Source organism: Daphnia magna, linkage group LG4, assembly GCF_020631705.1.
Source record: "Daphnia magna isolate NIES linkage group LG4, ASM2063170v1.1, whole genome shotgun sequence".
NCBI classification, from domain to species: domain Eukaryota; kingdom Metazoa; phylum Arthropoda; class Branchiopoda; order Diplostraca; family Daphniidae; genus Daphnia; species Daphnia magna.
In genome coordinates, this window is record NC_059185.1 from 8,033,312 (window position 1) to 8,053,753 (window position 20,442).

At 38.0% G+C, this 20,442-nt stretch overlaps 5 protein-coding genes and 1 pseudogene across 7 annotated transcripts; 3 read left to right on the forward strand and 3 right to left on the reverse strand.

Moving 5' to 3' along the window:
- Nucleotides 1-6,278: 6,278 nt before the first annotated feature.
- LOC116915305 lies at nt 6,279-7,280 on the reverse strand (annotated as a pseudogene).
- Nucleotides 7,281-9,939: 2,659 nt separating this feature from the next.
- On the forward strand, nt 9,940-11,169 carry LOC116922262 (nucleoside diphosphate kinase 6). 2 transcript variants are annotated; one of them, XM_032928639.2, is made up of 5 exons: nt 9,940-10,168; nt 10,302-10,465; nt 10,531-10,673; nt 10,749-10,909; nt 10,972-11,169. In XM_032928639.2, the coding sequence occupies exons 2-5, from the start codon at nt 10,394-10,396 to the stop codon at nt 11,067-11,069; spliced, it is 474 nt and encodes a 157-aa protein (XP_032784530.2). In that variant the 5' UTR covers nt 9,940-10,168; nt 10,302-10,393; the 3' UTR covers nt 11,070-11,169. The 2 variants fall into 2 exon arrangements, with proteins under 2 accessions (XP_032784530.2, XP_045027966.1); XM_045172031.1 differs by lacking the exon at nt 9,940-10,168 and having other exon boundaries at nt 10,175-10,465.
- On the reverse strand, nt 11,056-12,618 carry LOC123471115 (enkurin domain-containing protein 1-like). Its single transcript, XM_045172030.1, has 4 exons — nt 12,034-12,618; nt 11,836-11,975; nt 11,513-11,652; nt 11,056-11,421 (listed from the first exon to the last, which is right to left on the reverse strand). The coding sequence occupies exons 1-4, from the start codon at nt 12,376-12,378 to the stop codon at nt 11,261-11,263; spliced, it is 786 nt and encodes a 261-aa protein (XP_045027965.1). The 5' UTR covers nt 12,379-12,618; the 3' UTR covers nt 11,056-11,260.
- A 2,023-nt stretch (nt 12,619-14,641) lies between these two features.
- On the forward strand, nt 14,642-15,305 carry LOC123471488 (collagen alpha-1(II) chain-like). The gene is made up of 3 exons (XM_045172871.1): nt 14,642-14,719; nt 14,793-14,846; nt 14,927-15,305. Exons 1-3 carry the CDS (start codon nt 14,696-14,698, stop codon nt 15,236-15,238), a joined length of 390 nt encoding a protein of 129 aa, XP_045028806.1. The 5' UTR covers nt 14,642-14,695; the 3' UTR covers nt 15,239-15,305.
- A 349-nt stretch (nt 15,306-15,654) lies between these two features.
- On the reverse strand, nt 15,655-17,613 carry LOC123471264. Of its 2 annotated transcripts, XM_045172386.1 has the most exons (3): nt 17,149-17,613; nt 16,989-17,061; nt 15,655-16,908 (listed from the first exon to the last, which is right to left on the reverse strand). In XM_045172386.1, the coding sequence occupies exons 1-3, from the start codon at nt 17,371-17,373 to the stop codon at nt 16,031-16,033; spliced, it is 1,176 nt and encodes a 391-aa protein (XP_045028321.1). In that variant the 5' UTR covers nt 17,374-17,613; the 3' UTR covers nt 15,655-16,030. The 2 variants fall into 2 exon arrangements, with proteins under 2 accessions (XP_045028321.1, XP_045028320.1); XM_045172385.1 differs by having other exon boundaries at nt 16,989-17,610.
- A 434-nt stretch (nt 17,614-18,047) lies between these two features.
- Nucleotides 18,048-18,909, forward strand: LOC116915715 (putative nuclease HARBI1). The gene is made up of 3 exons (XM_045172605.1): nt 18,048-18,058; nt 18,364-18,415; nt 18,484-18,909. Exons 1-3 carry the CDS (start codon nt 18,048-18,050, stop codon nt 18,907-18,909), a joined length of 489 nt encoding a protein of 162 aa, XP_045028540.1.
- Nucleotides 18,910-20,442: the final 1,533 nt, after the last annotated feature.

Here is a 20,442-nt window from a genome sequence, read left to right on the forward strand (position 1 = left end):
TAATTTTTTAAAGCCACCTATTGGCGGGGTAGCGGGTTTTTTGTTTTTTTAAAGGGGGAAGGTAGACGGAGTGATAGACACGACAGGGCAGGGTTGGGTAAGTCTAGACATTTAAAAAAAATTCCTTAAGGTATTACGCTTTTAGGCAAGTTACAGGTCAGGGCATTTTTGCAACCCCCAGGGAGGTGTGTTTTTTTAAACGACAGTTGGCAATTTAGGGCTTGGGCTTGGTAATGTTGCTTACCGAAACAATTTAGCTTATGTTTCAGCTGCCTGTGAATGTTTGCGTCGTTGTCAATGGTGTAGGTGTAGTCTTTCTGAATGTGATACTGGAGATCGGTGTTCGATTCCAGATGAGGTGATGAACTATTGTGAATACCTTACGAGAAATTTTCGTTCATAAATAAAACAAGTTTTCATCAAGCAATATGTGCATTTTTTGTTTATTAAATAACTTAAAAATAATATTTTACTTCGTTCTAAAAAAATTAATATTTCCAGCGTATTCGAATAAAGAATATTGTAAAGATACGAAATATTTCGCAATTTTTTATCGGGAATCGAACTGTGAACTACGGCGTCGCAATCAGAGGCTCTACACATATGCCATAGGTATCGAGATAATTGTGCACAGGCAGCTCTCTAATTTATTTTGGGTAAGGAATATTACACAGCCTAAATCCAACATCTCCAACTGTCGTTTTTAAAAAACACATCACCCTGGGGGTTGCAAAAATGTCCCGACCTGTTACTTGCCTAAAAGCGTATTACCTTAAGGCATAAAAAAAAATTTCTAGACTTACCCAACCCTGCCCTATGTGTCCATCACCCCGTCTACCCTCCCTCTTAAAGAAACATAACATATGGAGTACCTGAGTGATATAATAGCAAGATCAGGATTGTTTTCCGAGGGCTGGTCAAGCAATAACGATCCATTTCTGATGAACAACCTGTTTAAATGAGCAAACTCTGTTACACTGAGATACTCAGTCAGGTTGCATCCATTCAGGACATAGTCTTCAATTTGTATGAATTTTCAACAGTGACGTGCTGAAAATCCATCGGTCCAGTGATGGGTTGGACATCATTCGTGCCAGCCATCTCAACAAAATCGTTGAGAATCTGCCTGTTAATAGCTCGCAACTTGATATTTATGATTTCAGATAATCAAAGATGCAGTCACCAGTAATGCTCTGGTTATCTGAGACTCTTTGTTGAGAAATTCAGATGACCCACCTTAAATAAAACCAAGAGTGACATCCTTTTTTACAGCGATAGGATAGGGTGTTTTCTTTGTTCCACAGATTGTTTTGGAGTCTGCCATATTCACCACTTGACTTAAATATTCTTGTGTCTTCATGTCCCGTCTGGGAAAAGCACAACTGACAGAGAACATTGAGCTCGATTGTTCATCCTTGATATACGACCGTAACACCGTAAACCGTAACCATAAACAAACAAACAGTATTTGAGAAAGACGTGTTTACTTTGCAAACTCAATTTGGAAACTAGTTCATAATCGACCGCTAGATGGAAAATGAGTAGGATTTTTTGTTTTTTGAGGAACAGAATTAAAGTGAGGGCAAACCGGTTGCCATATCTACGTAGTTGAACGAATGGTGTCGTGAACTGGTGTCGTGCTTCTACACGACACCAGCCAACCTTTACTTGAACGAATTTAAAAGGCGTGTAGAAGCACGACACCAGCCCCCCCTTAACTTGAACGAATTTTACAAGGGGGGCTGGTGTCGTCTTTTGTGGGACACCAGCCCCCCCTATCACATAGTGGGGAACAATGTCGGGGGCTGGTGTCGAGGTGGGGCTAGTGTTGGGGGGCTGGTGTCGGGGTAGGGGTGGGGGTTGGTGTCGGGGGTCCACTGTCCGCATGCCCTGAGGAAGGGTGAATTCAAGTGAAGATTGCGGAAAGAGCCGGAGGAGGCTGGAAAATAAAACCAAGAAAAAAAATTTTTTCAACTCCCCCAAAGAGATGTTAATCCTGAGAACCTACAGGAAAGCAATATTTTCGTGAAAGAAAGATGGCGTTTACGGTTCATGTATTTAGCGATAGATGGCGATGCGTTATCTATATTTACAGATATAGACAATCGTTATCGTAGTAAACGATATCGATATATCTAAAAGAAGCGATATATCTATTCGAGTAAAGATTTTGTAAGCTATTAATTATTTTACTTACTTTTTCATTGTCGTTTCTTGAAAAGTATATTTGCAGTAGCACAAAAAAATTGGGGAACAACTCTTTACGAACTGAATTGTGAAAGGTGTCTCTCTATTTTCTATAGAACAAAAAGTTTTTATACGAGGATCGTGAAGGTCGAACTACAAGAAAATCAAGTTGAAACTTTTGAAGGGTAAAGCAGTCTGTAAGACGTCTAAGGAAGAAATTACATAGAAAAGAGGGGCGTATAAAAAATTAATATTACGTAAGAATAAAGGGGAGGGAAAAAATAAGTAAAAGAAAAAAGAATACATTGTTTTGGTTCCTTACATAGCTATCCTGTTCCAAAAGATTGCGTCTCGCAATCAATCAAGGTCAAATTTGGAACGGAATAGAAAGTGAGTCAAAACAAAACAAAGAAAACAACATTAATTAATTTAACAGAACAGCTGCTTCTCGATGCACTTGTCTTCGTGCGTCCCGATCGAATTTGTTCCGTGAAGGCCCTCCTTGTAGAAAAGGGGCTGATGGGGCGAAAAATTCCGGGGCGGGTTGTTGATTAGAGTTGGGTAAGTTTACAATAGTAATGGGCGGGGATGGATTTGAGGGATATAATAACGCAGGGTGGCCTACTTCTATATCATTATCAGATGTTTTGGTGAAGCAAGTGAAAGAGTTACAAGTACTTAGAAAAGAACAACAAGGTATGTATCTTGCAATAAGGTAACCTACTCCACAATAATGAAAGAAAATGAATCCGATAAATCCCATCCCTAGAAGACTACAAATGCTACTTGACCAACTAAGAATCTTAGACGACAGGGAAACGTTCTTTTCTTTTTGGAGTGAGGAAAGAAGAGTGCTCATGTGAAAAGGATTTCCAAGGTCGATGCTATGTTCTTCTTTAGCAGCAGCAATTATCTCGGCGATTGCAGCTGCAGTGCTCATCGGGTGGGGAATTAGCGCGGGGTGTAAACTTAGTGCGAGTAGCTTATCAATTTCATACGGCAAAGTGTCGATCAAACTATGTCCTTGGATTAATACACCAGGGAAGATTGGATGCCAAGAACTGTTTTTCTAGAAATGTGCTCGGCCGTTAGAGTTGACGAAATTTCTGTGCCAGTAACAGGGGGTGTAAGGCGTCAGTTCCCATCCTTCAGTGTCTAAAGTGTAGTCGCCGAGTTTGGGTTGAGGACCACAGCTTGTGATTTCAGTGGTGATCTTTGAATTTTTCGGGGAGCATTGATAGACGCTGATCGATTCACCAGTGGCTATCAATTTGCTACATGTGGGTAAATTACGGTAACTGGCAACAAGCCATCCACTGTGTTGTGCGGTGGCGATAGCAGTTTTGTGTGCCAGAACCCGATTTTCACATTGTAGAGCTCGAATTTCTCGAGCCACTCCATTTATTCCATCGGTAGTTCCGGTCTCGTGTGTATTGAGAATGTTCCTCTCCGCTGATTTCAGCCCGGATAATGTCAGCAATTTCTTCGATGTCTTCTTCCAGTGGTTTTCTCGGATGAGCAATTGGTTTCAGTTAAAGAATGTAAACGTAAAATAACTTTGTCCATTCCGATTACTTGTTTGTAACTTTTTTCTGATGAATTACAATATTTCTTGTTAGTTGTATTGTAACCAAAGTCAAATTGTTGTTGTTCGACGCCACGAATTCTTTCTATTTCACTGTTGTTAGTCAGGTAACGTTGAGCGATACCTGTTTCCACAAGCCTTAGTTTGCACTGTTGAACTTCTCTTAACGATGCTTTCCAGACAATGGTCACTAGGTTGTGAGACACGGATCCGTTGATCCCTCCCGGTCTATCGCCAATGGGTGAACTTATCGTACAGTTAGCGCACTCAGTTTCTAAAGTAACTTCTTCTAATCGACAGTTGATCAGCTGATCAGCTGTGACTTGAAGCCAGCTACCCTGCACATTTGGAATACGTTCGAACGACCACTTATTGTTTCCTAAGTAGTCCATGTTTTTGCCATGGCACAATCGGGAATCACGCATTTTTTCACATTCATGTGCATTGACTTCTATTGGCACTCTTGATTGACTTGGAGTTTGCCAATCCCAGAAGTCAGTATAGATGTGTTTCTTTTCCAGCCACATGGTACACGAATGGCCAACAAAACGGGTGATTTGGGGAAGAGTAGAATAGACATCATAATATACTGGAATAGCGGGAAGGGGGCTTATTTGATAATCACAGTCATCGCTAGTGAATTTTAGGAACCCTTTTGGCTGAGAAGCCGTACAATTACAAATAGTGATGTTAAGAGCATGGAGGCGACAGAAAAACGGTATGATGAGGAGAGGTAGAAGACATAATCTATGAGAAAAGTAATTTCAAAATTTATTTCAGGGATCCATTCTATGAATTATTAAGATTACTAATACAAGTTTTTTTTTTTTTTTTACAGAGTGCTTTAATTGATATTGTTCAACTATTACAAAAAAAAAAGAAATCCGTTAATACGCGATAATCAGAATTTAAACACGGCTTAAAGATAGTTTAAGTGATTCGAACGTGATTTACAAAAAAAAATTACAGCATTACAATTTCAGAATTTGACAACTGGTTTTAAAAGATTCTGAGGACGTAAACCGAGGCGACGCTCTGGTTGTATGGGTAAGGTTGACGTCTCTGGAATCGGGTTGGAAGATAATGAAATTGTTGATGAACTTATCATTAAATTTGGAGTAGGAGGAATTGTGGATGGGGGTCTCATCAAATTTTGAGTAGGAGTTTCTTTTTCACAAGGAATTTTTCGGTCTGTTTCTCAATTCTTACATCTAAAAAGTCGACACCTGGTTCGTCTTTCCAGATCATTGACTCAAATAGGGGTTTTATTCGATTCACATGTACAAGCTGAGTTTGTTTTCATACGTCTTGTTGTATTTCCACAGTACTATTGTTGCTTACTTTCAAAATTCGAAAAGAGCCTATAAAAACGTGGAATGACTTTTTTACTAATTCCCGCCAAGGGCGTTCGCATATCCAGTAAAATTTCATGTCCTACGTTAAATTTTTGCTCTTTTGCGCGTTTATCGTACTGGGCTTTTTGTTGTTCACGACCTTGCGAAAGATTGATTTTGACAAGCTGAAAGGCTTCGTGTAAGCGTTTCATAATTTGACTTTTATAGTCTGAGGGAGTAACTATTCCTGGGGGAAGAGGACGGAGGAATTGATCAATCGGCATGACTGGATCACGACCGTGATTTAGAAAATATGGAGTCTCAAGTGTTGACGAGTGGACAGAATTATTATAAGCGAAAACAATGGGGCCTAAAATATCCTCCCACCGCTCGAATCCATTCTCCAAATATTTCCTTATCATTTCAACAACAGTTTTGTTGAATCGCTCTGTCTGCCCATTAGTCTGAGGGTGATACGCAGTTGTTTTCATGCGTTTAATGTTTAAAGCTTTACAAAGCGCAGAAAATAATTCAGAAGTAAAATTACTGCCTCGATCTGTAATTATTGCTTTCGGGGGACCATGATGTAAAATAATCAGGGTTGTTAACGATACTTAAAAAAACTATCGTCGATTTCAATACCGTTACTGGCTTGTATTTGTATCGGCGATACCGATACCGATCCTTATTTTGGCTGGTATCGGCGATATCGATACCGATACCGATAGCGATTGTCCGTGAAAAAAAATAAAGAAATTTAGTTTTAATTCTGTATATTATTGGTACTATAAGAGACAAGCATTAGCAATCTTCAACAATTCCATTTACGACGATGAATTTCTGCCTAAGTGCTTCGCGTGGCGTTTCTTCTGCCACAAAATAGTTAACGGTGATTGTGCCTTCCGTGACGAGGCGCCTGTCATTTATGCTGAAAAGATCCACATCTACCTCTTTAGTGAAATTAATTGATTCCTTTCCTTCTTTAAGCTTATGAAAAAATGTGCTACTAATAACGCTTCTCTCGGCTCCAGTGTCAAACAGCGCTTTTACAACAGAATTTCCTATTTTTATTTTTATCCTAGGAACTGTAGATTTTACTGCTAAACTATTTATATGGTGTCGGGGCTTTTTCTTAGTTTCACCGAGGGGCCCAACGCTTAAATCGGTAGTTTTTAGTTTCCCGTTTCTTCAAACGAAGTGAGTTTTTTTCCATTTCCATCATAACCCTCTGGAGGAGTGGGTTTCAAATTTTTTACATGGGGGCAAAAGTTTGCTCGGTGTCTTATTTCTTTACAACGAAAACATTTATCATTAGCTTGACTCTCCCTTGCTTTACAATTGTTTATTGAGTGATAGCCCCAATCGTTGTGAAAATCACAAAAATATAAATCCCCTATTTTATTGATTGGAGGGTTTGACTGTGGTGAACAATGTGAAAATCTCACTTTTCTCCTGGTAGATAATTGTCTTTGCATTTTCTCCATGTTTTCTTCTAAATGTTTTTGGTAAGTGTTTGATTCCACCTGGGTACTAAGGCGATCTAAAGCCTCCTTTATTTTAGTCAATTCTCCATTAGGTTCGACGTATTTGGCCTGAAAAGCATTTAGTCTGGATCTAACTTGGGCTTCTTCTACTGCCATGGCCGTCATTTCAGCTTTTCCTATGAGTTTTTCAAAAGTTTCGAATTCTTTATACTTTAGTCTTGTCTGGACGTCGAAAGACAGCCCTTCCAGAAATCTGTCAATCATGATTTGTTCTCTGGAAAAAGCTGTTGCTTTATCTATAGTGGATTTTATAGGATACGCTAAGTGGAAGGCCTTGCGTATACGATTCGCATAACGTCCCATATCCCGTTGCATATTATGAAATTCAACGCTTTGTTTAGATCTTGTCTCTGTAGAGTGGAAAAGTTTAATTAAACGTTCTTTTACTCTGTCGTAAATTTGCGCGCTAATTGGGTTTTCAGGTTTAAAGTTATCAAACTCATCAGCCGCTTCACCATACAATTTGGAGCGTAATAAGATAATTTTTCTTGACTCCTCAAAATCGCCTAAAACCAGTACTGATTATAGATGTGCAAGCCAGTCATCAAAGTGACCGGAGCGATCACGGTCTACCTAAATTCCGACGTTCATTGCTTGGCTTTGTTGTAACTTTTTATTTTTATCGATGGCGTTAGAAATAAAATTGCTTGTGTTTCCTATACTGTTTACTTTTGACGGACACATTACTAAGGGATTCATTTTAGGAATTGAGCTGGTAACTGAGTACTTTGGAGTTGTTCCGTTATTACTTTGCTTATTGAACATGCTTGGGATTTTTACACTTTGTCCACTTAACGCAAGTGGTTGGGTATGTAAAGGGGTTGAGGTAAGATATGAAGGCTGAGAGCTAGTTGTAAAAACAGGCTGTCCATTATGCTTCGTTTTCTGAGAGGAATTAATGCAACGTTTAGTATTTGTTAGAACGTGTTGCACAATACAATCAGCTGCTTTAGAAGCATCCTCATAATCCATTCCGGATTCCATCAAACGGCTTAATTCTTTAACGTATATTTTAATGGACATGTCTTGGTTTGTTTCTTCTGACGGTTTGTTTTGCATGATTTTGTTTGACTGGTCAACGATCGACGCTGGAGTAAAGGAGACTTTCTGATTTTGCAGTCCTTGATACAGTAAATAGTTACACGGAGTGGACGCTAACTGTGATTGAGGAGTTTGAGTATTCATAATTGACTATGAATGATTAACCGCCGGAAAAGTGATCGTTGTGGTACTAGGGGTCGATTTAGGACAATCTAAAGGAATCTGATAACCTTGCGTGTGAATTTCTGCTCTTACAATTTTGATGGGTACGCTGTTTTTAGAACTTTCCTCCTCATTTTCGAGTGTTACTAAAGATTGGGGCACTAGGTCTGATTCTGACCTACTTTGTTGCTCTCCCGAGTTCCACTGATTCGTACTCTGAATCGGTACTTTCGTAGTATGACCTTAGACGATAGTGCTTAAAGAGTTCATTTGGTGTCAAAATTGTGGGTTCGGTTAAGAGTAATGCTCTTAAGGCTGTTCCTACTTCTTTGTTGGTTAACTCTATTTCTTTTCACTTCGAAGTAAATACTGCAATTCAAAAATAAGATCGTCAACAGGAATTTCCGTTATTCTCGTATTTCCGTATTGCTGATAAAACCATGACCGATCTTGGTTCTCTTCATTTATTAGTTCTAGGTTTTGGAAATCTGTAGAGATATCTCCTGTGTTTTCTACCCTATCTGTTTTTTTTTCAAGGTCCATAATTGCCCGAGCCTGTTCTATAAGTTGATTTTATGATAGCAATTCTCTTGTCTCCTCGCCTATCAGGGGTTCGACTACGGTTTCGTCTTGTGACAATACTTGCATTTTAAGTACTTCGTTCCCCTGATCATCATTTATCAATTCTTTAATTTCATTGGAATCAAGAAGATCAATATCGGATTGATGTGGGCTATCACTATCTAGTTCGACACCTAGATTTTCGTTATTTCTCAAAATTGACGTCAACCCGCCTCCTGATCTTAAAGGAGTGAACCTTTCACGTACTGATCGAACAAATCTTTGTATTAGTGGCCCTTTTCTTACAGATATTCTTTCTAAAGTGGTTTCTAAACCGCTATCCTCATTTGTCCTCATCTTGGCACTTACCTAGCAAGACAAGTTTTCTCTAATCCAAAAACGATTAATACAGAGTTGTAGATCTTTTTACGCTGATTTTAATATAAGGTTTAGGGTGTGCAAATGAGCGGATATCATATGGAAGCGAAACGGTTAAAAGATGAGGTTAGACAGAAATTAAAAGAAGGGCAGCATAAGCTGCGCAAACTGTCTAAGATGGTCAATTAATGTCATGTGTCCATTATCCCCATATGTCAATGTATCCATTATCCCCATATCCACATTTGAATCACCTATGTTTACATATTTTCTTGACACTAGAAACGCAAAAAATACTAAACAGCATCCCTAGCCTTTTACTTGAATTAATTTTCATGGATAAACTAGGGATGATTAATTATTTATAAAGACTGGAGAAGACGCAGAATGTCTTAAAGTGTAGTATTCTAGAACATTTCCTGAATTGGAAAAGTATTACTAGGGTAAATAAATCAAAAACCCCCTTTTTTCCTATCTCCCCCTGCAATCGAAACCCCCCTGGATTTTTTTAAATTTCGCAACGCAGCATCCGAAACTGGTCTATTGTTGACAACGTTATGGAGGGAATGTTATGACTGATCCGGGTAGTCAGCGCCCCTAGCGAGTGCCCCAAAATTTGTCCGCGGAAATAGCAGACGAAACACCTAGCAGACGACAGTTCTGGGACCTCTAATGTTAGACCAGAGTCATAGAACCCTGGTTGGTCCAGGCTGAGAGGAATCCCTATACCGCGTTTCGTTGGTCTGAATGTCTGAAATTTCGACGTTTTTGGGGCGGGGCACAGTGGTGGAAACTAAAATCAGAGTCATCTATCGAGAGAAACTGAATTATTCAACGGCCATTTCAGTGTTTCTATTCGAGCTTCAATTTTTCTGGTATCGTCTGCTCTGTTCGTTTCCTTTATCACTGTTGTGATTGGCTGTTGAAGTTTTCAAACGTATTTCCTGATTGGTGCACTTATCACACACCCGCTGGAGGCTCTGACTGCTATTTCCGAAATTTAGCACAAAGACAGACGATTCCCCCCTGTCGTGAACGAACCAGGGTTCTATGACTCTTGTTAGACCATGATTCCCCCCATGTCGTGAACCAACCAGGGTTCTATGTATGACTCTGCCAACACTAGTGGTGGTGGTGGTGACGAAGTGGTGGTCACAATCGTCACATTCGTCCTAACAGTACGACGCGTTGGCTGATATCAAGTTGTTCTTATGCTACGCAGCCGTTGTGTTCACTGATTCAGGTGTGCAATAGCTATTTAAACAATAACGCCCCTACTGGCCGGGGGGCGTGACCATTAGGAATACGGATTCCAATATTCCATGTGGAACTTCGGCCATGTTCATTAAGTAGGCCTTGGTTGAACTTGATTAGAAGTAATTTTAATTTTAAGTATATTTTTTTTCACCTAAATTCTCACCAAGAAACGATTTTTCTCGATATTTCCCGTTTTCGCATTTCGTCCCACGTTTACTTCAAATATGCCAAAATTTGGTAATTTCCCCGAAGAGAGTGGACACACTGAGACAACTTTTTCTTTCCACAGTTGTTAATTATTGTAATTGAAGTGGAAACTCCAAGGCTGTGAAAAGTAATCGATTATGAAAAATATTCTTAAGCTAACCTTAGCTATTATAAAACCGGATGTAGTGAAAGTTCCTTTTACCCTACAGGTATATAACTAAATTTGACTGATAAGATAACCTTTAGCATTATTACACTCAATCTTTCCTTTCAGCAAATCCACAGTAAGATATTAACGGCTGGTTTCTACATAGTTCAAAGCCGTACTGTAAACCTTTCTTGTCAGCAAGTTGAGAATTTTTATACAGAACATACTGGAAGGTTTTTCCATAAACGGCTTGTAACATTCATGAAAAGGTTGACAGCTACATAGCTAAGGAAGATATGTTCTGTTGACAGTTAAATGTTGTATATTTTTTTCTGATGAAATAGTGGACCTATTCATGCACATATCCTAGCTCATCCTGAAGCCATTCAATTGTGGCGTAAGATTATGGGACCAACAAAATCTTTTGTAACACAATATGAAGCCCCTGACACCATTAGAGGATCATTCGGCCTTACTGATACGAGAAATTGTACTCACGGCTCCGGTAAGATTATTACAATGAGATTTTAGGTAAAGCCGAATATCCTTTCTTAATTTAATGTGAAGATTCTGAAACATCAGCAATGAGAGAGATCAAGTTTTTCTTTCCTCAATTCAACTATGAGGAATGGTTGGAGAAACAGGAGTCCGTTTTAAGAAAATGAATATGCAGTATTGTGTACTCCACCTTCACTCACAGCAAAAAATAGAAGTTAGGGTTGTAAGTAAGAATTTGCAGGTAAACAATACATTAGTGGCTGTCAACTATGCAAAATTCATTAACTCATAATTTTATTACCCATCCTTCACTTGACTCGACGACATTATTTACTAGTTTGCGACGCTCCATCATTATTTAGCTATCAAGTCTGACAAATACTTTTGGCTTAGAAAGAACTCGGATTCCTTCTTCAACTTTAATGAGTTGCTTTTCAAGATCTTCTTTCTTTTGCCGAATTCTCAAACTATCCTTGCTCAAAGGAAGGCAGTTAAACTCTTCATTTAGTTCCAATTGACCTGAAAATTTTTTTGCCAACAAAAAAATAAGCAAGACATGTATAGCTTAGTAGTAGACAAATTAGTTGGAATTTCAGTCAAATGATTATACTTTTTAGGAGTCTATTTAAAGTTTCAAGTCTTTCAGACTCAGGCATAATTACATGCCCAATTGGACAATCAGGATCAGGCATGTTCTTCAATTTTTCTTCTTCCAGATGAGCCCATTCTGCCTTTCGACTTGTAAGGTATCTGGAACCATATTCAGGTTAGAAATAATATGACTTATAATATGACTTATGAGATGGGATAAACTGGGCGCATGCATTTAATTTGAATTCAACAGCAAAATTTTTTATAAACAAATACAGAAATAAAGGCATTGCATCAAAACTGGTGATTATGGTAAACCTAGAATTAAAAAAAAATACATACTTTGGAATAGCTCCTAATTTATGACTTCTTTGGGTTGCTAACTCACTTTGTTGAGAACTTGCAACTTGAGTTTTCATTTTGATTGAAGAGTTTGCAACTCTTGTCAACATATTTAACCTAATTACATCTTTTCGTCCAGTCTAGGAATCAAATTTGTTATGAAATTTTCTCAAAATAATACAGCTTAATATGACTTACTTTTAAGGGTATCACTGCCTGAGTTGAGCAATTTTTTATCAAAGGAACTTCAGGACTTTTAGTGGATTTCAAAGAGCTGGTACTATAAGATCTAAGCAACGGCTTTTTAGATGCAGTAACTGTAGCTTTTGTGTTATCCAAGTTTTGTTCAGTACCAAAAGAATACACAGAATCAATAATTGGGGACCAGACAAAAGAGGGAAACGTAAGTGACATTTTAAATAAGGGGCTCTTTCCTAAGGGTTTTTCTCTCCTAATCTCGGCTAAAACGCGCTTTATCCTTGAATGTCTTTCTTTTATCGCCACAGAAAATTTTGGAGTTGGAGCATTATGTAACGTATCCATTACAAAAAAAGTAAAGGTAATATCGGTCCCCGGTAAATTTGTAATTCCTGTCAAGTCCTACTTAATGGCACAGACTACGAAGTAAAGACCGCTATCCTCTATCTCACCGTGTAGGCGATGCTCGGTCTTACCGCTAGGGGCGCGGGAGTATACTTTCTGAAATTTTTCTACTTTTTCTAATGTTAGTACTGAATACGTGCTTCACACACACGTATTGGCGGGAATTGTATTTAACTTTACGTTATCAACTGTACACCTTAATTTTCTAGATCCCCTTCCTGTATCCCGTGAATTATTTCACAATTTTATTCTAATTCTTTGGTATGGTAATAAAATTATACATTTACCCCCTCTTTTCCCTATTTTTCAGATGTGTTCCCATCTTGCAGGGTTTCACGATGGGCTCTATACATACCCCTCTTTTCCCTATTTTTCAGATGTGTTCCCATCGTGCAGGGTTTCACGATGGGCTCTATACATCTGAAAAATAGGGAAAAGAGGGGGTAAATGTATAATTTTATTACCATACCAAAGAATTAGAATAAAATTTTGAAATAATTCACGGGATACAGGAAGGGGATCTAGAAAATTAAGGTGTACAGTTGATGACGTAAAGTTAAATACAATTCCCGCCAATACGTGTGTGTGAAGCACGTATTCAGTACTAACATTAGAAAAAGTAGAAAAATTTCAGAAAGTATACTCCCGCGCCCCTAGCGGTAAGACCGAGCATCGCCTACTGGATTTCTCTCAGCCTTATGGCGATGATAGCGGTCTTTACTTCGTAGTCTGTGTTAATGGTTAAGGCCTGTAAATTTGAACACTTGCGTTACCTAGCGACAAACAATCAGGGGCATCCCTAAAACCACAGACTAACGTCGATTTCGGATGGCTGCACTCGGTGCAGCAGCCAGTGCACACTGGCTCGGAGCAAGAAGGGTCATGTGTAGGGCTCGGCCCCGATTACCTGAACCCCAAAAAACCGCACCGACCTACCGAAAAATTTTCTGACAACCCGGTCGAGTGCATGACGTCACATGACGAGGGACATGACTAGCGCATGTAGACACTAGACCGTTTAACAACTAGAACTTTTCGTACTCGACACTAGAACGTTTGGTCCCGACAGTAGAACTTCTGGCGCCGACACTAGAACGGCGGTGAAGGGGAGGCACTAAATTTTAGCCAACCAATAGGGAAAGACTCGAAGTGGGAAGAAAAGTTCCGACACTAGACCTTTTTTCTCCGACTGTAGAACTTTACATGGCGACACTAGACCTTTTTGCTCCGACACTGGACCGTTCTAGAAATAGAACTTTTCGATGCCGACACTAGAACTTTTCGATCCCGACACAAGAACTTTACATGCCGACACTAAAACTTTGCGTGGCGAAACTAGAACTTTTCGATAATGACACTTCCACTTTTCCATCCCGACACTAGAACTTTTCAATCCCGACACTAGAACTTTTCAATCCCGACACTAGAACTTTTCGATCCCGACACTAGAACTTTTTGATCCCGACAATAGAACTTTACATGCCGACACTAGAACTTTACGTGGCGACACTAGAACTTTACGTGGCGACACTAGAACTTTTCGATACCGACACTAGAACTTTACATGCTGGCACTAGAACGTTACATGCCGACACTAGAACTTTATATGCCGACACTAGAACTTTACATGCCGACAATACAACTATACTTGCCGACACTAGAACGTTTCAATTCCGTCAACAGAGCTTGAAGATGTTCTTTATTTGACCGCTAGATGGATTCAAACCCAGGTGCAAAAGGTTTCATGCATTGTACCGCTAGATGGGGTATAAGAAGACTTAAACCTATCTCTGTCGTCTGGCATCGGCTGCGTTTACCCGTGACGTGTCGTCAAATTCGGCGTGAGTGACGTTTTTTGTCAAACCACGCGACATGGATAAAAAAAACCACCAATAGATTAAGAACATTACGCTGCTATTTAGGGTGTTTTAACAGATGTCTTTTCTGGCCGTTTTACACCAAACAGACATTTTTGAAAATGTTTCAATTTGACGGTTTTTGTCAAATTTAGGGGCAAACAATCCGAAACTACCGTTAAATAGATCAGCTGTTACTTGTTAATTTAGCATCAGAGCAGACATAATTATCTACCGTTTGGTTTCTCATTTCTCCTGTCAGATATCATTTATCTGGAACGGCAACGCCGCATTCTACCCGCCAAATTCGAAAACTTATTTTTTTACAACAGCGTTGATTCTCTGGCGAACGTGGACCTGTTGGTCCTCCTGGAGGTCCTGGTGAGCATAGTCCTGTCGGTATGATGGGAGCTGACGGTCCTTCGGTAAACTATCATGATTTCAATCCGCCAAGATTCTCATGGAATGAAACAAATCATTTTCTTTCTCATTGAATAGAGTCCATCTGGTCCTAAAGGTGACAAGGGTCATGCTGGGCCTTCAGGTCTAGTGGTACGACATTTTTACTTTCTTTAATTCTTTCGTGTTGCGGGACTAAAACATAATTATTTAAAATACGTCCAAAATTTCAGGGTTTGCCCGGTCAACGAGGCAAACCTGGTCTGTCTGGCGAGAAAGGTGAACGTGGAACTCAGGGCCCGATTGGTCCCGAAGTTCCTGCTAGTAAACAAGGTGAACGTGGTCTGCAAGGTATCATGGGTCCTCCCGAAACTCCTGGAGAGCTGGCGGAACGCGGTGACACTGGGCCACTGGTCAAACACGTCCACAAAACACTCTGCTTATTTGAAACGCAGCCGCACGCGGAATTTGTTTTCCATTCAAATTACAAACTTGTAAGAATCGGTCGGAAATGTCCCTGTCTCTACACAAGACAACACACATAACAAAGGTGTAAAAAAAAAAAATCTGCTGCGTTTGTTAGGTCGGTGACCGTGTCGATGTATCACCTGTGTGAATACATCATTTTAATTGGCATATAGGATTGAGGAAGAAGCTTTGCTTACGAGGGCATATAAGCGAGGGGTAGTCAACTCATGATTTGGGTGTACGAATATTTAAATAAAAATATATTTTTTGGTATTTTTTATTTTTTTTCATATTTTTTATATTTTTTGCATTTCTTATATTTTTTCATATTTTTTATATTTTTCCATATTTTTTATATTTTTCGTATTTTTTTCGTATTTTTTCATATTTTTCGTATTTTTTCATATTTTTTTCGTATTTCACATATTTTTCATTTTTTCCCACCCCTCATAATGATAAAACACAGCAAGAAAAAAGTAATAAGAACAGGCAGTTTCACACAGAATATGATTTTATTGATTCCTGAAGGGACACAACTGTTTCATTTGAAAGACGCACTTCCGATTTATTTTGAGATACAGAGAATGTAGGGGAAGGTACACTGCATACATAATATTCACAAGGGTGCAATCCATGGGAAAACATTGCTTGCTCAATTAAAAGACCAGAAATTCGTTGCTTTTTATTATCTAGTATAAACCAATCACAAATAACGCCCACATTTTTATCACCTTCTTTCCAATCATAAATTGGCTTCGTCGAATCTTTTTTGGAAGCATTAATTAAACTTAAGGAAAGTACATGACCAACCATAACTCGAGATTTTTTCTTCTTAGAATTATTTTCACAGGCAAATAAACACCAATCTCCTATTCGGATTTTTCTTTTTCAACTACTCGAACAATCAGTTTTTTTGCTAACAAAAAATTGTGTCCCTGAGTTACCCGCTTAGAACGGTCATTACTTTGTTTTTTCACTCCATTTTCACACATCCATACAACAGTCCTTTTTTTAAACGCGACTTGAGATCCGTTACTTCTTGTAACAACAACAAATGCACTATTATGAATTACATTTTCTGGGTCATTGTGAGGTCTTGGACTATTTTCGTTTCTCAAGACACATTTTTCCAGTAATGAAGAATAGTCATTTAATTGTCCTTCAGATATCACATTAAGTAGACTTTGCTCATATTCATCCAGTACATTCCTATCTAATGGATCGTTGCCCTCGTCTTCAAGCTCCTCACATTCGTCAAATTCATTAACATCGTCTTCTTTTGGGTGTTGTTGTGTAAATGTAATACCTGAAGTAGTAGATTTCCTTTTTCGTGAAACTTCATTTCCACTGTTGGGTGTAGAAATAGCAGTTGATTCTTCCTGGTTTTGATTTGTTGTTGGACTCGCTGTGGAAACTTTCTTGGTTTTGTTGTGTTCAGCATTTATGTGGTTAGTGAAGTTTGAGATTTGCCAGGAGGATCCTTCCTTACTTTGCTGTAACTTGTAGGTCTTGTTGCAGAAGGTGGAAGCAGATGTTTTAAATTTGCACGTAACAGTATTTCCAGCCACTCTGAACTGATTTTCACACTCCATGTTCTTTCTTTTCCCCCAACGTAAAATGCAGTCTTCTAGTCTCCCTTCTAGTGCTCTGATTTCTTCATTTGAAGGTTTAGGCCTACTGTTTGCCACGGATGATGTATGCTGCTGCCCTTCTGTGTGTGCCAAATCTTTGGTTGACATTGTACGATCTGAATGTATGCATAGAAATAGTGATGTAGTAACATGTTGAGCATAACATATAAATATGCATTATAATGTCTAAAATTACCTTTTATAGTAGGAGCAGGGTCTTTAATCTTTGTCACAACTTTGAAACTAGCCTCAAGTTCTTTACTCACTTTCTGTATAACACGTAAGACCATTTTGTCACCAATAGAAAACTTAAATTTGTCAGGACATAATTTATAAATTGGGCCAAAGAGTTTTACTTTGTCTTCTTCACTCATTTTGCTTGCAATGTCAACATTTCCCATTTCTCTTACGGAGCTTTCAAGTTCTTTAATTACTTCGTCATTGATTTCGGCCATAACTCGAATGCCGACTAGATTGTTCGTGGATAGAATGTGTTTCAGATTAAGTGGGACAATAACTTGGTTTTCTTTCAGTAAACCCCAAAAGTTTTCTAATTCTTTGTCAGTTTCTTCGTCATTCATTTTTAAGCTTTAACAAAGTCCCGATTCTCAAAATCTCAATCACGATGTTTAGCAGACGGTTAAAAACATTCAGGCTTAAGTATCGATCTGACTAAATTGTTTTTGAGCGATTTCGTAGTTACTCGGTTTCGTAGAACGTAATTCGGTTTCAGCAACCTTTTTGTGTAACAAAAAGGTAATGGCAAAAAAAAATTAATTTTCGTGTTAAAACTTTTCATATTTTTTATATTTTTTATATTTTTTATATTTTTTCATATTTTTTATATTTTTTCATATTTTTCATATTTTTTCATTAAAAATACGGGGGTGTACGGATATTTTTTCGAGTTGACTACCCCTCGCATATAAGAAAGAAAAAAGGATTCAAAAACATCGCCTGCAGCGAGGCGGGTTTTCTTTCTTGTGGCTGGACAAATCGACTGAGATATATTTCACAATAAATAACTGAAAAGGGGACATTATATTAGGAAGGACTATTCCGCTTGTTGAATAGCTCTCCCATTATGTCTCGTGTTGTGTATATATACGAAGGGGAAATGAAAAGATGACTGGTGTTTGCTGATATTTCCCATGCAGAAAAGAAGGAACTCGGGCCCACGTCTTTTGTTAAACCAGAGAAAAGCAGCCCAACAACAGCTCTTTAGAAGAAAATAATAAAGAACGAAGAAGAGAGAATGAGAAAGTGGTGAGTGTATGGTGAAGAAATTACGTGAGCTGTGCTAATCCCAACTTTTCTCAGGGACGACAAATTGCTCCCGTCCAATTCAATTACCAGATAGCAAATTTTGTAAATGAGTTCCTTGATATGGTGGCTCTTCCCCAAAATCCCGATGAATAGATCCATCATTTAGTCACTGTCTATAACTGTAAAGCTATTTTAATGTGATGTTGATTTACAATCTTATTTAAACCAACGACTAGCGCAATACAAGTATTACCTTTACGTTCCGTGCGTTTTTGGCTTAATGACATTGCTCCTAGCATTATTAGGTTTCCAAAAGATAATGAAGAAAAGACAGTGATAGCACATCATTTTGAACAAGTAATTTATTTTGTTGTTTCCCTGTCTTTTTGTAAACATGTAACCTATAACATTATTCCTCTGTACAGATATCCGGTTTTCCTGGAGTATTAGGTTGCATCGGAAGCACCTACATTCCTATTCGAGCACCAGCGAATAAAAATAAATCTAGCTATGTTAATCACCAGCAACAAATTTCTATAACGTTACAAGGCATCTGCGATGCAAATGGAGTATTTTTGGATGTTTTCACTGGCCCACCAAGCAGAATTCATGATGCCAGTGTCTACAGGCTTTCTTTTGTCTACCAAAGACTGCCTGAACTTTGTTCGGGTGATGTTCACCTGATTGGCGATGAAACCTACCCGTTATTTGATCACATGCTAGTACCTTACCGGGAGCCAAACGATCAAACAAGCATAAACTATAACAGCGCTTTGCAACTATCTCGACAACCAGTAGAAAAATCTTTCCTCTTGGGATGGGACTGCCATCTAGGATCTAGCGATAAATGAATTTTTTGCGTGGAGGAGAACCACACACCCGCAAGAGGCACTCCCACCGGGTGGAAAATCACTTTTTCGCCCCGATCCACAACCCGGGTTTTTTTTATGGTAAAAACCCGCAAGAGGGTATCCCTTTTCCGAGAGGAAATATACCCATAGTGGATCAACCAGGGGTATATGACCATGCACAAACTTACTTATGAATTATTACTTATGAAACTTGTTATCAATGGTTAATTTTATTTGTAGCATAGATTACATGTGAAACATTTTACTTGTAATACTTTTTAAAAATGTACAATTTTATCTATGTCATGTATTACAATTACAACATTTTACTTATGAATTATTTCTAAATTTGTTTCTAAAAAATTTATTTTACTTGTGCAAAAATTTAATTTTGAATTATTACTTATGAAACTTGTTATCTACGGTTCATTTTATTTGTAATATTAATTACTTGTGAAACATTTTACTTTAGATACTTTTTACAAATGCACCGTTTTATCTATGACATTTATTACAAGTGAACAACATTTTACTTGTAGTACAATTTAAATACGCACCATTTTATCAGTGATATTTATTACAATTGAAACATTTTAATTATGAACTATTTATAAATTTCTTTAAAAAAGTTAATTTTACTTGTGGTGATATTAACTAATGCAACATTGCATTTGTGAAAATGATTTTATGCATAAAGGTTCTAATGAACATTTTTACTTGTAAAACATTGTGCTTCTGCAACAATTTATTAAGAAGCATAAGTGTCAATGATCAATTTTATTAGTGGCATTTTACTTGTGAACATTTTTATCTGTGAGACGAATAGGCTACGTTCTTACGCTACGCAGCCCAATCGGCGACGGTAATATAATTTTTTTTTTTAATTAGTTTCATTTAACAAAAACTTAAACCTAACATTCAAATAAGGCGATCCCTTGAAAATGGATTTAATGCCATCCACGTCTGGAGATGTTAATTCTCATGAAGCAGACGTGGTGGCAGATGAATCTGTCATCGAAGAAGAAATTCAGCCTCCAATTAAAAAATGTGTTACGGCAAGGATGGTTACAAGTCAGCCACCAAAAAAGAAAAAAAAGTCATATTAAGTAAGGTTTTCAGAAATAGTTAATTATTTTATTAATTTAAATTTTTTTTCCTTTTTTTTATATAGTATTGCGGGCATTGTCAACTGGGTTCGTTTCTCGATTTTTACCTTTGTCAAAAATGGATATATTTAATAAATATTGACAAATTCTATTTCCAATGAATTCTGCACTAGAGAGAAGACAAACGTGTTTAATATAATGAAATAGGCAATGTTGCGAAAGGCGCAAATTTAATATATAAATAATTGCCTAATCTAGATGAATTAGGTAGGCCTATTTAAGGATAGGGAATTAAATTAAGCTTAAATAAAATCAATTTCTGGACACATTGATTGGTAATTTTATAGATAACGAACGAAAAACCCCAATTTTTACTATACCCACGAGAGGCGAGGGGCCTCCTATCCTAGCGAACCTGGCGTGGAAT

Coding starts and splice junctions, on each gene's coding strand:
- LOC116922262 (XM_032928639.2), top strand. CDS start 10,394: ATGAAAAATATTCTTAAGCTAACCTTAGCTATTATAAAACCGGATGTA. Junction 10,466..10,530: donor AAGTTCCTTTTACCCTACAG/GTATATAACTAA, acceptor CTTTCCTTTCAG/CAAATCCACAGTAAGATATT. Junction 10,674..10,748: donor CTTGTAACATTCATGAAAAG/GTTGACAGCTAC, acceptor CTGATGAAATAG/TGGACCTATTCATGCACATA.
- LOC123471115 (XM_045172030.1), bottom strand. CDS start 12,378: ATGGATACGTTACATAATGCTCCAACTCCAAAATTTTCTGTGGCGATA. Junction 11,653..11,835: donor AAATTAGGAGCTATTCCAAA/GTATGTATTTTT, acceptor ATATGGTTCCAG/ATACCTTACAAGTCGAAAGG. Junction 11,422..11,512: donor TTTAAATAGACTCCTAAAAA/GTATAATCATTT, acceptor AAAAATTTTCAG/GTCAATTGGAACTAAATGAA.
- LOC123471488 (XM_045172871.1), top strand. CDS start 14,696: ATGATGGGAGCTGACGGTCCTTCG. Junction 14,720..14,792: donor TGGGAGCTGACGGTCCTTCG/GTAAACTATCAT, acceptor CTCATTGAATAG/AGTCCATCTGGTCCTAAAGG. Junction 14,847..14,926: donor CTGGGCCTTCAGGTCTAGTG/GTACGACATTTT, acceptor CCAAAATTTCAG/GGTTTGCCCGGTCAACGAGG.
- LOC123471264 (XM_045172385.1), bottom strand. CDS start 17,373: ATGAATGACGAAGAAACTGACAAAGAATTAGAAAACTTTTGGGGTTTA. Junction 16,909..16,988: donor CCCTGCTCCTACTATAAAAG/GTAATTTTAGAC, acceptor GCATACATTCAG/ATCGTACAATGTCAACCAAA.
- LOC116915715 (XM_045172605.1), top strand. Junction 18,416..18,483: donor TAGCACATCATTTTGAACAA/GTAATTTATTTT, acceptor TCCTCTGTACAG/ATATCCGGTTTTCCTGGAGT.